Genomic DNA, 16,568 nt, shown 5'->3' on the forward strand with positions numbered 1-16,568 from the left:
AGCCTGAAGTGTTCAATTTGTGTCTCATCAGACCAGATCATCTTTTTCCTCATGTTCTCAGAGTCCTTTGAATGCCATTTGGTTAACACCAAGCAGGCTGTCATATGCCTCAAAGTGGTTTTGGTCTCGCCGGTCTACCATAAAGGCCATATTGATGGGAGTACTGCTGAGATGGTCATCCTTCTGGCAGCGTCTCCCATCTCTGCGGAGGCCTTTTGAACCTCTGCTAAAGTGACTATTGGGTTCCCGGTCACGTCCCTGACCAGGGTCTTTCTTGGCTGGTTACACAGTTTGGCTGGACAGCCAACTGTAGGAAGAGTCTTGGTGGTTCCAAACGTCTTCCATTTCACAATTATTGAGTCACTGTACTTCTGGGAACACTCAAAGTTTTAGAAATGGTTTTATACCTTTCCTCTGATCTATGCCTCACCACAGTTTTGTTGCAGAGATCTAATGCACACTCCTTGGACTTCATGGCTTGGTTTTTGTCTTGACATGCAGTGTGAATTGTGGGACTTTATATACACAGGTGCGTACCTTTCTAAATTATTTCCAATCAATTCAATTTGCCAAAGATGGACTCCCATCAAGTTCTAGACACATCTCAAGGATACTTAAAGCAAACAGGACACAGCTGACCACAATTTGGAGCACAACAGCAAAGGGTCTTAATGCTTTTGTAAATTGGAGATTTCAGTTTCTGATTTTTATTAAATTCGCAAATATTTCTTCGCAAAAACACCTTTTCACTTGTCATTACGGGTTATTTGGTGTAGACTTATTTGCAAAAACGGCAAATGTGTCCATTTTAAATTAAATCTACAGCACAGCAAAGTGTGCAAAAGGGAAGGGGCTTGAATACTTTCTGAAGCCACTCTATGTTGTTACTGTCCACCTCTGCCTATGTGTGTCCCTAATACATATTCGTTTTAGTACTGTACACTGCAGCACTTACAGTAACCAGCCAGCTGAAGACACCCACCTTCCCCTGCACGCATGCGCAGACTGACAGACCTGACAACAATCTATCGGATGAGAGCCTTTCATGATATGGGCACAACGCTGGCATTTATATTCTTCGGATAACGTAGCGTCGAATGAACAAAGCCTTACACACCTTTCATTGTCCTTACACGCATATTACAATCTCCTTCCTGCACTCTCACTATGCCGGTAAGTCGCCAGACCTGTTTGCATTTTTCTGTTTTGTTTGGAAAGGGGGTTCCTCCCTTCCTCCGACCTCACTGATGTGATGCTAACCGGTTAGCATCGTTAGCTCACCATGGCCGTTCGTACGGGGATAAGGAAATAGTACACTGTTCCAAGCGCTGGATTTTACCACTCACCACAATCCATTTAGCATGAAGTTTTAACCATGTGGGGTTTTGACACATAATAATTTTTCAAATTAGCTGTTTGCATGTTAACGTTAGTACCGTAAGCGTTAGCCTGCCTAGCAACCCAGCAAACGGCAGCGATGATAACGTTCAAGTGACTAACGTTAGCTAGCCTCTCAAAACGTTTTGAGCGACTCACTCAACAGCCGACCTGCACACACACTGCTGGGTGTTTCTTTTTTTAAAATTTTTATTTAATTTTTTTTTTAACCTACAGCGGCTTGCCAGCAATGCGCTTGTGTCCACGTTGGTTAGCTAAAATTATAGATTTGTTAGTTTATTGTCATTACATACATCCCATGACATAACCATCTCTTATTATGGTCCGTTTTTTTTTTTTTTTTTTACAGAGCAATAAGTTTGACAAACCTGACAAGCAGGAGGTCAGTGATAATGTCAAGGTGGTGGTTAGATGTCGTCCCCTCAACCAGAAAGAGAAGATGATGGGCCACAAGCAGGCCGTCATTGTGGACGAGATCCGTGGGACCATAACCGTCAACAAGCTGGAGACTCCTCATGAGCCTCCCAAGACCTTCACCTTTGACACTGTGTTCGGACCAGACAGCAAACAGCTGGATGTCTACAATCTCACAGCCCGCCCCATCATCAACTCAGTATTAGAGGGTTACAATGGTACATTCAATGTGACATTACCAATGATCTTCATTATTAAACCATTACTGTAAAATAAGAGTCATCAGTGTAATGACTGCACCAGCTGTTGGAAACTGATACAGACACTCAAACATGCATTTTATAGCTGCTTTTAAATCTAATATTTATTAGGTTGTTGTCATTCTAGACTTTCTGTTTTCATTATTAACTGAAACAACATAATAACTACTATTATTTCTTTTATCTTAAATTTCCATATTCCATACTGCCACAGATGGTTTGATTGCACTCTCTGCTATCCATTTCAGGCACCATTTTTGCATATGGACAAACTGGCACAGGAAAAACATTCACCATGGAGGGTGTGAGAGCAGTGCCAGAACTCAGAGGGATTATCCCAAACTCCTTTGCTCATATTTTTGGTCACATTGCCAAGGCAGAGGGTGACACCAGGTAAGAGAGTACCGAGTCAGCAACCAAAAACAATTTTGTCCACATAAAAAGTTAGCAATCAGCATGGCTCTACCACTGATATACTGCCTTGGTTTTGTACTGAAGCAACAGTTTCATCTAAATTTACTGTTATTAATGCTTTTGAGCTAAAAGCAAGCATTTTCTTTATCACTCTGCAAGTAATAACACCAATGTAAAAAGTTGTTTGATGAGAAAGTCACACCATTCAGAGAGGGCTTGTAAATCATAATTAAGGGTAGAGTAGGTGGTGCACTTCTGATTTTCACTCAAGTAAAGGAGATTGTGTGTATTCAAAGTATTAGTATTATTAAATTTCCATCTGTAGAACTGATGGAAAACTCACCCCTTTGAAAAGGTATGGAATTTCTTTTGGATAGAGTTTATTACTCTTATTATATTGCTTATGTGAGGTAGTTTTTTCTAATTGAAGTCTGATAACTGGAATAAAATGCCCTATGTAAACAGAGCTCTTGTCAAGGGGCACAAATGTTATGAGTGAAATTTTTATTTGCCAGGCCTGTTTTGCTATTTTGCAATTTTACATTTATCTGAATTTGTATACACATGTAAAATTCACAGGTTTTTGGTTCGTGTTTCATACCTGGAGATTTACAACGAGGAAGTGCGGGACTTGTTGGGCAAGGACCAGATGCAGAGGCTAGAGGTAAAAGGATATTTAAATTCAAGACCAGAACATACACTACTGGTCAAAAGTTTAGAACACCCCCATTTTTACAGTTTTTATTGAGATTTCAGCAGTTCAAGTCCAATGACTTAAATAGTACAATGGCAAGTGGTAAATTGCCCAAGGTAAAAAAAAAATGTAAATTTCATAGAAAGCAGGCATTTTTCTGGGATTAAGAAATCGGTTAATTTACAACTTTCCTGCAGCAGAGGAAGTAAATGAAGCCTTGAAAGTTGATACAAACAAATTCCTACAGGAGCTCCAACTTTTGTTGATGACTTATAAAGGCAGTGTTGGAACAAACTGTTACTACACCTTCTGAAGCATTATTTGGACAGTGCTGTGCTGCAGGAAGTAGTACTGTATATTTCTGTCAGAATGGTGTTAAAAAGGCAAGTAACAAAGGAAGACAGACTGGTTGGCCAGGGGTTCTTCCTACAGCAAGACCCAATGACCCAAAACATTAGAAGAACAGAGCTGGACGGTGGCTTCACATGATGGAAGACCAGCAAAGTCTCCAGGCTTAAACACCATGGAGCTGGTTTGGGATGAACTGGACAGAAGGTGAAAGCAAAGCAACCTACAATTTCAACACATTCATGTGACCTTTTTCAACAGTTTTGGTACGAACTTTCTGAACAAGATTTGATTTCCATTGTAATAAGAATACAATGAGTGTGTTAGGCTGCTGGATGAGTCAAAAATTTAAATGAAATTTAGGATTCAACACTTCCTTAAAAAAAGTATATTATTTATTTGTTCTATGCTTTAATTTCAGAAACACGGTGTAATTACACTGACGTTACACTATGTAAATCTCAATAGAAACTGACAAAATGGAGATGCTCTGAAACTCTTCACCTGCAGTGTAGAGATCACTTATTAAAAACAAAACTGTTTTGGAGGAGCTGTCATAAAGGCCACTACAGTCGTTTTTCCAAGGGTGAAAGCTTTGTGGCAGTTGAATATATTTGCTTGAACTGACTGTTTGATGCTGACGGCAGTTTTCCATGATTTAAGTTCTGTTCTGTCATCAAAGGTGAAAGAAAGACCAGATGTTGGCGTGTATATCAAAGATCTCTCAGGTTACGTTGTGAACAATGCTGACGACATGGATAGGATTATGACACTAGGACACAAAAACCGTAAGTAGAATGACTGACAGCATTACGACGGAAATAGTTGCCCTCAAAATTAAACAATGATCTTTATTTTTAACTGAGATATTCATCTGTGTGAAATGTGGTAAAATCACATATATCAAACAATAAGAAGCTCCTTGCTTGCATAAATTGAAAATATAGAAGAATATTGAAGACGTTTATGTAATCTTGCAGTCTTGAATTATATATATTGTTTGGTTTTAGGTAATTGGTGTACGTAGTATAAAATCTTGTAATTATCTCTATATAAAATACAATACATACAAACTGTTAAGCGATTGGCTTATGCAATAATACTTCACTTGCTGTTAGTTGTCAGAAACTGACCAGAAATTTTACAATGTGCAACAATTTAAAAAAAAAAAAAAAAAAAAAAAATAGTTTCAGCTCAAAATTTAAAGTTCATAAGTACTCATATGATTCATGTTGTCCAACGAAATTTTATTTCTGTACGTTATTTCACTATGTTTAGGGTCTGTCGGTGCCACAAACATGAATGAACACAGCTCCCGTTCTCATGCTATCTTCACCATTACCATTGAGTGTAGTGAGAAGGGTGTAGATGGAAACCAGCATGTGCGCATGGGAAAACTTCATCTGGTTGACCTGGCGGTATGTATCTGTGGCTACAAATTTCGGAGCGAAAATATCCTACTTTCTAGGAAATGAGATAACACTGATGTAACTAGGATATGTGCCTTATCGTCCACAGTCCATTTAGACATCACTAATTAATCTACCCCCCCCCCACAGGGTTCAGAAAGGCAGGGCAAAACTGGAGCCACAGGTCAGCGTTTAAAGGAAGCGACAAAGATCAATCTCTCTCTCTCCACACTGGGTAATGTCATCTCTGCCCTGGTGGATGGCAAGAGCACACACGTTCCCTACAGGAACTCCAAACTAACCCGTCTGCTGCAGGATTCACTTGGAGGAAACTCTAAGACCATGATGGTACAGTGAAAACAGTACTAGAAGCATGTGTAATCGAGTTGCACAAAAAACTTTTCAAGCAACAAATGCTTAAATTCAGAGAAAAATAAATGTGCAAATTGACATTGTTAAGCATTTTGCCATACTTGAAATTGACATTAAAGTTTTTGCGTCACATTTTAAATGATATACCTCTCCCCACCAGTGTGCAAATATAGGCCCTGCAGACTATAACTACGATGAGACCATCAGTACCCTGCGTTACGCCAATAGGGCTAAAAATATCAAGAACAAAGCCAGGATCAATGAAGATCCTAAGGATGCCCTGCTGCGCCAGTTTCAGAAGGAGATTGAGGAGCTGAAGAAGAAACTGGAGGAAGGTAATGAGCTTGGCAGTGAAAAAATGATCATGCTTTTTTCATTAGTTATTTATAAAGTCCCGTTGAAATTAAATTGCTTTTATTTTTTTATTATTTTTTTCTTTTCTCGCTACAGCATACATATAAGCTATATAAATCACTTGTCCTGTGTTCTTCTTTGAGAAAAAATCAGAATCCATTCGGGAGGTAGAAATTGGTATTTTAGAGTTTTTGGTTTCATGATGCTGCCCACTGGTTTTGCATTAATTTTAATGCAAAATCAATGTATTTGGAAACCCTATTTCGATGCAGCTAATCAAATCTTGCATAAAGCAGAAAGCTATGATAGAACACTGACGTTCAGTGTTCTATCAACGGTAGAGCAGACGGTCACACTGAGCCAGACAGCAGCCTGCTACAAAACACAACAGCTAGAGACTTAACCTTTCCTGCTTAACTTGTTTTCTTATGTAGCTTACAAGTAGAACTTGTGTTGTTCTCCACCTTAGCTTGTCAAAATAGCGACCAAACAAACGTGCACTGGAGTAAAGTGCCCTGCTAACATCAGTTTTCAGACTAGATAACTAATGAGCTGGTTAGTTGCATGTAAACGGACCTCCAACTGTCATTTCTGGTTAGATGCTGGTGTGGTTCTGACTCTTTAAAATCACTGCAAACAGCAGACTGTCCCCTCATGACTAGTAGCTACAGTGCAGGTTTGTTTACTTTGTCTCTCGTTCTCCACCAGCACTTTGCTAGCCTGCCAACTGCTGTCAATCAAACACAGATATCGACACACCCCTCCAGTCGGCTGAGACAGAACGTCTGAGACAGAATTTTCTCTTTTCTTCCTCTTCATAATACAAAACTATTAACAATACATTCAAAAAAACACATGGAGATGATTTTAGACTGCAAAAAGGGAGAAATAAATGTTGGACTTGACGGAAGGCCACATATCTTTTTAAAATATTGTTTTGCTCGATTCTAGGTGAAGAGATCTCTGGTTCAGAGGGTAGTGGATCAGAAGAGATGGATGAAGGTGATGATGAAGGAGGGGAGGCAGGAGCAGGCCGCAGGAGAAGAAGAGGTAAGAATTTGTGATTAATGCACACAGATTCAAGTGTGCAGAGTTAGAGCAAATGACTGATGCAATCTTCATAAGTCTGTGAGGAGTTTTTTTTTTTTTTCCATTTTTTTTTTTTTTTTCATGCAGTGGTTTATTATGTGGTTTTGGTAAACAGTTAGATATATATCTGTATAATATGTCTATTTCTAGTTGCATCTCTTATCAGTATGTTAATTGTAATGTGAGTCAGCATTTAGTTCATCAGATAATTATCAAGCTGAAGTTGCTTTTAGTTCAGGGTTTAGCCTCTGATGATGGTTGGAAGGCTTCCATAAACACTGTTCTCAGTTAGGAGTTCCCCTTATATTCTCACCTTGTACTCTTTTGGGTTTTAAAGTGGAAATGTTAAATGCAGATGAACAACCATAATTAAGTCATCACATGTTGTAAGGCTGACACTAATGTTCCTGCGAGGCATAGTTCCAAGATGGTTTGTACTGGTCTCTCTTTATTTGTCATCATTATTCTTTCCAGTACCATAGTATTAAGGTTACTCAGAATCAATAATAACCACACCGTTCAGCTTCTGTGAGTACATTGCAGTGCTGAATCAGCAATTTGCATGTATGCATCCACAGTTGCCTGATTTGTTAGACCTACATAGAGCCTCTACATTTTGCTTTAAAGTCTTCAAACCAATGGCTCCTAGAGCTCTCCATGTCTACCGCAACCTGTTACTGCGGGTTTTGGTGGGTATGATGCTTCCTCTGCTTCTTTTCCAGACAGTAGCAGCAGCAGAAGCAGCAATAGCTCAGAATTTGCCTGCTCCTCCTCAGTGCCACCACCCACTGAGGACAAACCTCAGAATAGTGAGTTGGAGCAGCACTCTGCTCTACCAACCCACCTGCCCCCAAACTTAAGCCCTTTTCACACATGGATCCCATACAATTTTTGGTTTTAGGTATGAATATAAAGCAGTGTTTTGTTGTGCACACTGAGCTTGTCTATTGAGAAAATGTCTATTCTTGTTATCAGTTTAATTACTGCTGGAGGATATCAGGCTTTAAAAAATGCCACCAAGGATGAAGTGTATCAGTTCTCATTCTGCACGGGCTGTCTAAATGATTAGAAAGCATATCTTGCAGCTGATTGGCTGTTTATCTCCATGACTTAATTGCTGTCTGTCCGCAGCCATACTACTTTAGTTAAAAATGGAAAAGACTTGAAAGTTGTTGTTGATGTTTGATGTTTCTAGCTTTTGTAGTTAAATAGTTTTTCTGTTTGTAATCTGTAAACAGTTGGCATGAATGAAAGTTGAGAGTGATTTGATTAATGTGTTTGAATGCCTTTTTTTTGTGCTGTGTGTATGAGTAATTTGTTTAGGAGGATTCCTAATGCCTTGACTTGAGTCATTCGTACTATTTCCTTTCTAAAGTGGTTGGCTTATATAATTTCTTAACCTTGTGCTTATTAGAAATTATGTCATATTGCACAGCTTTCTCAAGATGGGTGCACAAGATGTGCATTATAATACAGGAGGTCTACATGAAAAATGTTTTATTTTAACTTATCAGAAAGCCCAATTTTAGTTGTTTTTGGAGTACAGTTCCTTGGGACATATTGGCCAAGAGAGAAGTGATTAGTTTTTGGTGCTAAGCAGATCATGGTGTGGAATCATGATTGTTTTTAAAGGATTACTATTTGTCACTATATGTTACAGTACACATCCAGATCCAAATGCAGATAGCAAAAAGAATACATATTTTAGGTATATATATAAATTTAACTTTAGAAAGTAATGTAGCTTAGGAAGAGGGACATATGTAATCACTGTATTGTGTCGATTATTTTATTGATACTTGAGCTGTCCTACATCCTGAGTAGGCAAATGATTGAATTTTGAGTATTTATGGTTTACACTACATGTGTGAAAGGGGCTTTATACTTTCCCTTATGTAACCCTTTGCCTCTCCTGTAGACACACAACTCAGTTCCCCGCACTGCTACTGACAATAGCCCTGTATTTTCATGTCCCAAATATGTATTGTTAGGATTTACACGAAAATGATTGCAAAGGTTCCTGGTGTGCAAAAGTCGCAAGGATCTTTTGGGAATAGATTTATGAATTCAAATCGGTCGGTCGCTCTGTCAATCTGTAGGATTGACTCTCTCTAAAGTACATATGTCCTAATTTTTTTCACGCATGACCTAAATGACCACAGTTTTGGCATCACAGGCTATTTCTTCATGTTGATTTCATATCAGTTTCATTTTACGCCACTTCAAGGCTTTATCGTTTAGTCTGTAACCCCTGTACCTCAACGACACAATTCATCCACATCATGTTTCATCATGTGAAGTGATACATTTTTGTTTTCTGCCTCATGAGTGTTCACCGTCACTTCTCCTATGGCATTTAATTATTTTTAGTTCTCTTTTTTTGTTTGATCTCTCTTTGTCCCAGTCCTTTCTCATATGTGGTCATCCACTCTGTAGAGTCATAAGACTTTTCGAGATTACTCTGTAATGTGTTGCTCTTTGTCTCTCTCTCTCCTCCTGGTGCAAATGCCGCCTGTCTGACTTGCTATACACCTCTTAATTCAAGAAGAAAGAGGTTGGTGTGAGAATCTACATGGTCCTCCTGTCTGGTAGCCATGATGTCTCTACTCGCATAAATTATCCAAATGGTCGCTCTGTGTTTTTAGTAGCTATTTCACTAATTCCGACTAATCTGATAATGGACTATTGAGTAATCACTGTCAGCATTTTTCTGTCTGTCCATAAATGACTGCCACTGCCATGGCTCTCTTGTTATACATCTTCATAACCACCATGTCATTCAGAGAATCTTGACAGTTTCCTTTATTTTTAAAAGTTGCTTAGACTGATAATAATTATTTAATACTGCTCATTAGCAAGTCAGAACTTTGTGCAACTGGATCCCTCTGGCACTCACTGTTAGGACTGCGGTTCCTTCAAAAAACTCATAAATTCAACTTCTGTAGTCCAAATTTATGAACTAAACTGCACAGATTAAAAAATACTAATGCTGATTAAAAACCACAGCATAAAATAAATTAATCTGCATTTAAATCATTCTAACCTATACACTAACAAATACTTGGCATGAGAAGTTAGGGCTAAAACAACCTATGAGTTAAAGACACTATGGTTCCTTGTGTGTCTCTCTTAAGGGAGAAAGAAGGTTTCTCCGGACAAGATGGTGGAGATGCAGGCAAAGATTGAAGAGGAAAGAAAGGCTCTGGAGGCCAAACTAGACATGGAGGAGGAGGAGAGGAACAAGGCAAGAGCAGAGCTGGAGAAGAGGGAGAAGGACCTGCTTAAAGCCCAGTGAGTCCATGAAAACAAAAATAGTTTTTTGGGTGAAATCCTTGAATGCAATATATGCAGTATTTCAAATCAAATAAGCTGTAATGTCTTCTTTCATTGTTCGTGGACCGTGCAGTAAATGGATTGTCCTGAGTACCCTACTTCCTTGAATTATCAATAATACCAATCATTCTGTACCTGATGTACCTCTAACCCCTCAGACAGGAGCATCACCTTCTGCTGGAGAAACTTTCGGCCTTAGAGAAGAAGGTGATCGTGGGTGGGGTTGATCTCTTGGCCAAGGCTGAGGAGCAGGAGAAGCTCCTGCAGGAGTCCAACAATGAACTTGAGGAACGTCGAAGAAGAGCGGAGCAGCTGCGGAAGGAGCTGGAGGAGAAAGAGGTAAGAATAGATGACAGTTAGAATAGTTTGTTCCATACAATAGTTTTTTAAATGCTAGTTAAAAATGCTATCTGTCTACCTAGTGCTTCACTCAGTGGATCAGCTAATGATGAGTGTTTATAGTATGTTGGTCATTCATGCTGTTTTCACATGAAATGATTTCAAGGATGTGTGCATTAGTTACATCACATTGAAAATGTTCTAAAATAAATAAGGTAGTGTGCTTGTATGGGCGCAAACAGTTTCACTTTTACAATTAGAATATTAAAGTAGTACCATCTTCACCCACACATGTGACATCAGCTGTCTACAACCTTGCCATCCACTACAGCACGTAACAGGATATGATATCAGAAACCACAGTTTACACAAGGGTTGATCTCAATATTAGTTCGTTTTACACTGAAATGGCAGAATCATTGTGGTTGGAAAATACGCTTCATGCTCACTCGCAAACGCAGTGACGCAAACATCAGGATTTGAAAATTATTTCTTACATGTATGAAAAGTTTTAAGACATTATTTTGACTTTTGCCCTTCATCTTTATAGGTTTCTTACAGTCATGACCATAGCTTGTGTCCTTCTGCATAATCATTGATCCCTCTCCGTCTTAAAACAGCAAGAACGTCTGGACATAGAAGAGAAATACACTAGCCTGCAGGAGGAGGCTCAAGGAAAGACCAAGAAACTGAAGAAAGTATGGACCATGCTGATGGCTGCCAAATCAGAAGTAAGCATAACATGAAAGAGTAACACTGAGATTGATTATTTAAAAGCCCCTGTCAAGGCAGCAGGGTGATCTGGTATAGTATGTAGAGACAATCATACAGTACATGGGATCATTTGCACCAGGACTGTTTGGACACGGAATACCTATTCAAAATTTAAGGAAATAATTTTTTAATCAGATCTTAACCAGAAAATAAACTGAAATAAACTCAATCCATATTTGTAGTTAGTTTTGATTGATCAGGTGAAGAGAGGACATTGATGCGCTGTGGTTGTTCTGTTTTTTCTGATAGATGGCAGACCTACAGCAAGAGCATCACAGAGAGATCGAAGGTCTCCTCGAGAACATCCGTCAGCTGAGCCGAGAGCTCCGGCTCCAGATGCTCATTATAGACAACTTTATTCCCCAGGAATACCAGGTGTGTGTGTGTGTGTGTGTGTGTGTGTGTGTGTGTGTGTGTGTGTGTGTGTGTGTGTGTGTGTGTGTGTGTGTGTGTGTGTGTGTGTGTGTGTGTGTGTGTGTGTGTGTGTGTGTGTGTGTGTGTGTGTGTGTGTGTGTGTGTGTGTGTACTTACATTTGTAGCACTATTGCTCTCTCTGATTTTCCATACTTAGCCTGACACCTATAACTTCTGTTGTTCCTTCAAGTCTGTGCACACAAAGAACAAAATAAAAATAAAAAAACTGTCTGACTTTTTAGGTTTTGTTGGAAGTGTTAATCTTCATTTATTTAAGTGTTTTCTATTTTGTAAAGATTTTTTTTAATGTAAAGAACCTCATGAAATTGGCTTGTACATCACTCATAACCTCACGCCATATAATGAAAATGTAGAAGGGTGCACACATTGTACAAACATAAATGGGAAAATTTGGTCATTGCCTCATGTAGTTAATGGAAAGAAATAGCAGCAATTTAGACCAGCAGAGACAAACATGTTTTATTTTATCTTGGATGTATTGTGACTAAGGCAGACACTGTTCCGAGATGGCATCTGTTTATTTTCAGCTGATCACCGAGTGCTTGCGCCAAAAAAGTCTTCTTCTTTTCTTGGGTTGTTTTTTGCATTGGTTTTTGCGCGTCCTACAATACATAAAACATTTGTGTCTCTTTCTCTGGTAGTACCATGCGTTTCTGTACAAAAATAAGATCTGGTTTGGACATCAGAAGGACAGGATAGACGGCACACAATAACACACAGAAAATGCTTCAGTTAACATAATTTTTAGAATTTACAGGTTTGAAATGTGAATAATAAAACCTAAGCCATTACAAAACCTACTTGTGACATTAATTTAAATGCAGTTCTGCAGCTGGATGATATTAACTGGTTTTTGGTGCTTTGCCTCAGTGGCAATGTTTTTTTCATAGTTTTAATATTTTCTCATGTTTTCCTGTGTAGGAGATGATAGAGAATTACGTGCACTGGAATGAAGACATTGGAGAATGGCAGCTGGTGAGCCCACCATATCTCATGCACACACTGTGGTTTGCGGTTTGATTAACATAAATCTAAAAGTGCAAATGCTGAGTTAAGGCTTACTTCTCAATGTTTTGTGTCTTTGTACTTTACGTCTTTCAGAAATGTGTGGCATACACTGGAAACAATATGAGAAAACAGACCCCTGCTCCAGACAAAAAAGAAAAAGATGTGAGTTCTAGAAGACTGTTTTTGCGTAATGGCTGATGTTTTTTTCCCTTTTTCCTCCTTTACAATGTGTTGTTGACCTCTCTCTTCTTCTATACATGCCTCCTGTAGCCATTTGAGGTGGATCTGTCCCATGTGTATCTGGCCTACACAGAGGAGAGTATGCGGCAGTCACTGATGAAACTAGAGAGGCCCAGAACCTCTAAAAGTAGCAAGAGTGGCCGACCCAGGACTGGGCGAAGGTAATCTACTTTATACACAGCCTGAAGCACCACATCCTGTTGAGCATTACTGATGCACCAGGCCACAATGTAGTTTCACAGAGATGATTTCCTTCATCTGTCTTTGACCCCATTCTGATTTATCATTTCATGTGATTTAATGCACTTTGGTTTACACTGAACTTCATGTATGTGTCTCTGTTTATCAATTCACAAATCTGATTGAATTCCTTTTTGGTTGCCCGGGTTACATGCAAATCTGGCTCAGCCCTCCTTCAGTCCGCAAGGTGGTGGGTATGCACCAGAAACTGTTTGGTTACGTTCAAAAAATAAAAGAACAGTTACTTGCACAGTTTAGTTATAACAATAACAGTTTATCAGGCTAGCTAATAACTAAGCACCTGCTAACCGAAACACATGGATGACTCAGGTTACCCCGGTCAGGGATCAGATAAATGCTACAGCAGCAAATTAAATGGCTTCATTTTGACTAAACACATTAAAATTGTGAGCTGTTGTCTTGCTGTTGTTTATCATTTGACGGGAGCGAGATAGCTCATTTCAGCGTAATTTCAATGTGGCTTCAGCTGCCATTATCACCAGGGACGATCTTGTAAATGTCCACTTCCACAGACCATTCACTAGCATAGTCACACTTGGGAGGAGTAATGATTGTGAAGGCATCTTGGAGAGACTGATTCATTTACACCACCTCCCAAAGTGGTTTAAACAACCAGATTTCAATCCATCTCTAATCCTTGTTTGCATTTTCACTCAGCCTTTTTCATATCAAATCTGTATTTAATTTTGTCACACAAGAGACAACACTTGAAGTGACTAATTGTAAATGGGGTATTTCTGAAAAGCAAAAACTTGATTCTGGGGTAATTTGTTCACACTCTAGCTCATTATTTGCACATTTTAGCCCCTCACCATTTCTTTTAGCCCCCCACCATTTCCATCTGTGTCTTTTAACAGTTTTGCATCTGTACTTAGGTTAGACTACTTCAGATTCTCCCATGAGTAAACAGAAGAGTTGTTGGTTTTGGATGTTTGGCTGCATGGTATAATTAGTTGATATATAGCATGTCAATATGAAGTGTTAGCATGATGGTGATTACCGTTATCATGATATTCTCTTATTCTGAGAAATGAGAAGGCAGAAAGTACTCTGAGGTTGTTGATAACACTTATCATGCACTCATCTCCACACAGGAAAAGGTCTGCAAAGCCAGACGCTGTGATCGAATCCCTTCTGCAGTAAAGACAGCGTAGAGGAGGGCTACGTTCCACTGCAGCTTACATGTTACCTTACGAAAAGAAGTCATTAGTCGAGGCTAAAGAAGTTATTGTTGAACATTATTTAAAAGATTCTCTGAGTGCACTGCATTGCTGACAAGGTTTGAAATTTGAAGGTGCTGTTGTTCGGGGAGCACTAATGATAGGATTAAGACCTCTTGGCCTAGAGGACCTGTTCTTTTTATTATTTTTTAAGGATGCCCAACATTTTAATGATGCTTTGGAACACACTTCAATGAAAGCAACCTTTGTTTGATTTAGCTCATTTATCTAAGCACCGCTATCTTTAAGGAGGAAATCTTCCATAAACATATTTCACTTGCACCATCAGTAGTTTTGAAAATGACCAACAATCTGAAAGAAACTACAGATTTGACATGATGCTGAAAATAGAATGCACATATGTAGGAACTGCATTCATATCTTCTGAAATATCTTGTGTGTTTGACACAAAAGCGTTTTGTGATGAACACGACACAGATTAAGTCTTAACCTCTGTTTTACTGATGTCCTGCTATATCTGATTCATATTAAATGGCTTATGCGGATATGAACACATGGTCACTATTTTCTAATTAAGGGTGCATTTTCACTTAAATTAAAGCAAATTATCCTTCTCTGAGCACAAGCTCTAGCATTAGTATTTCTTCCCACTGAATACATGAAATCATTAACATGGAGAGAAAAAAAACGTAAACCCTAATGTGGTGGGGACAAGGAGGGGAGTATGTAACTGAAAAGTGTGCTTTTCAAGAAATACTTTTTCATTTAGGTCAGAGGCATAGGGGCATGCATGCCAGCCAGTTGTTACGTTAGTGCCATTTGCTAATCTTTCAGTTGTCAGAAAACTCTGTTACATTGAGATACATCATACATATTGTATGCCTTAGTATAATACCCTAGTATGAGGTTTTTGTGGTGATCATTTAATGTTATGATGTTCTGTAGATGAGGCAAACTGAGTTTTATTTTGTATCATAATGTATGTCAAATGTTTACACCCACCAAACCCCTGGATATTTTATTTATTAAATTATTTTACATGTTTTATCTCACACTCGTTTCTTTCTGTTTTTAAATCAGTGATATTCCTAATTGTTTCTTGGATCTTTGGAAAGAGGTTATGATGGCACATAACAGCCATAAGCAGCTTATTTTTATTTGCATTTCCTACTGTTGGAGGATCTGTAAACCTAGTCAGTAACTGGTGTCTTTAAAAAATAGCCTCATGTTCAAAAATGTTGTTCTTCAGTGTACATCAGCTGTTACTGGTTGAACCATAAGGATGTATGGCTGATACCAAAAACACTGTAAGCAGGCATGCTGTGAGAAGTAGGAAACCTCAACAATGAAATGCTGTCATATTATAATTTATTGATATATAAATACAAATAATACAAAAATAAGACATGTAAGAAAATAAATACATTTCACAATAAATAAAAATAACTTATGTATATTACATGTGTTTTAAATAATGCATATGGTCACTCCAAATAATCCATGATCTCTACTTATTTTGTACTATTTTTAGAACATTCGACAATGTCACACACTAATATACGCAGTTTGTGTTTTTCAGTTGTGTCCAGTGTGCAATTGCCAGTAGGATTCTGAAAGAAAATCAACAAAATTTTAAGTGCACAAAAATCTACCCGAAGACATAAATGATACAGATCATGTTTGACAATAAAAAGCTTATTAATTTTTGAACAAATGTATTTTAGAATCACTACAAGCCATTTGAAATTTTGTTTATGAATTTTTGGTTGGGTTTAGCACTAAAAAGCATGTTCAGTCACATGAGGTCCTATTTACCTTGTTGTTGTACTGATGCAAGGTACGCCTGAGTCTGTCCAATTTTGTTAAATTTAAGTCAAGCAGAGATTTCTCAGCCAAACAGAACAGCTGTCCCTGTATAGAGAAAGACACAGTTAGTAATGGTATCCAACAAGCTGGCGTCAGGACTGAATTAGTTGAGAGAAATCTTAATCTCAACTAGTTTACAAGTTCCATGCAAAATTTGGAAATTACATCTACTGTGTCTGTTAGATGTCAAAAATCACTGCAATAATCACAATAGGTTATAAAAGGTTTTCATCATACCCTGCATCTCCTTACAAATTCTCGTTTGTATGGCACAAGGGTTTCCAGCTTGAATGACAAGATAAGAGTGTCAGTATATTATAAAACAAACAACCAAACCATTTTGTAGTTTTGTAGTTTCCTCACATTTTCCTTGGACACA

The 16,568-nt window shown here is 38.4% G+C and overlaps 1 protein-coding gene across 2 annotated transcripts; it reads left to right on the forward strand.

The window, feature by feature from the left end:
• Positions 1-688: 688 nt before the first annotated feature.
• On the forward strand, positions 689-15,368 carry kif3a (kinesin family member 3A). 2 transcript variants are annotated; one of them, XM_040120010.1, is made up of 18 exons: positions 689-1,173; positions 1,748-2,030; positions 2,321-2,465; positions 3,066-3,150; positions 4,211-4,316; positions 4,807-4,946; positions 5,088-5,285; positions 5,470-5,644; positions 6,615-6,713; positions 9,298-9,306; positions 9,887-10,043; positions 10,244-10,424; positions 11,045-11,155; positions 11,448-11,573; positions 12,555-12,608; positions 12,735-12,803; positions 12,912-13,042; positions 14,237-15,368. In XM_040120010.1, exons 1-18 carry the CDS (start codon positions 1,168-1,170, stop codon positions 14,283-14,285), a joined length of 2,124 nt encoding a protein of 707 aa, XP_039975944.1. In that variant the 5' UTR covers positions 689-1,167; the 3' UTR covers positions 14,286-15,368. The 2 variants fall into 2 exon arrangements, with proteins under 2 accessions (XP_039975944.1, XP_039975947.1); XM_040120013.1 differs by lacking the exon at positions 9,298-9,306 and having other exon boundaries at positions 691-1,173.
• The last annotated feature ends 1,200 nt before the right edge of the window (positions 15,369-16,568 follow it).

Source organism: Xiphias gladius, chromosome 23, assembly GCF_016859285.1.
Source record: "Xiphias gladius isolate SHS-SW01 ecotype Sanya breed wild chromosome 23, ASM1685928v1, whole genome shotgun sequence".
Classification (NCBI taxonomy): Eukaryota; Metazoa; Chordata; class Actinopteri; order Istiophoriformes; family Xiphiidae; genus Xiphias; species Xiphias gladius.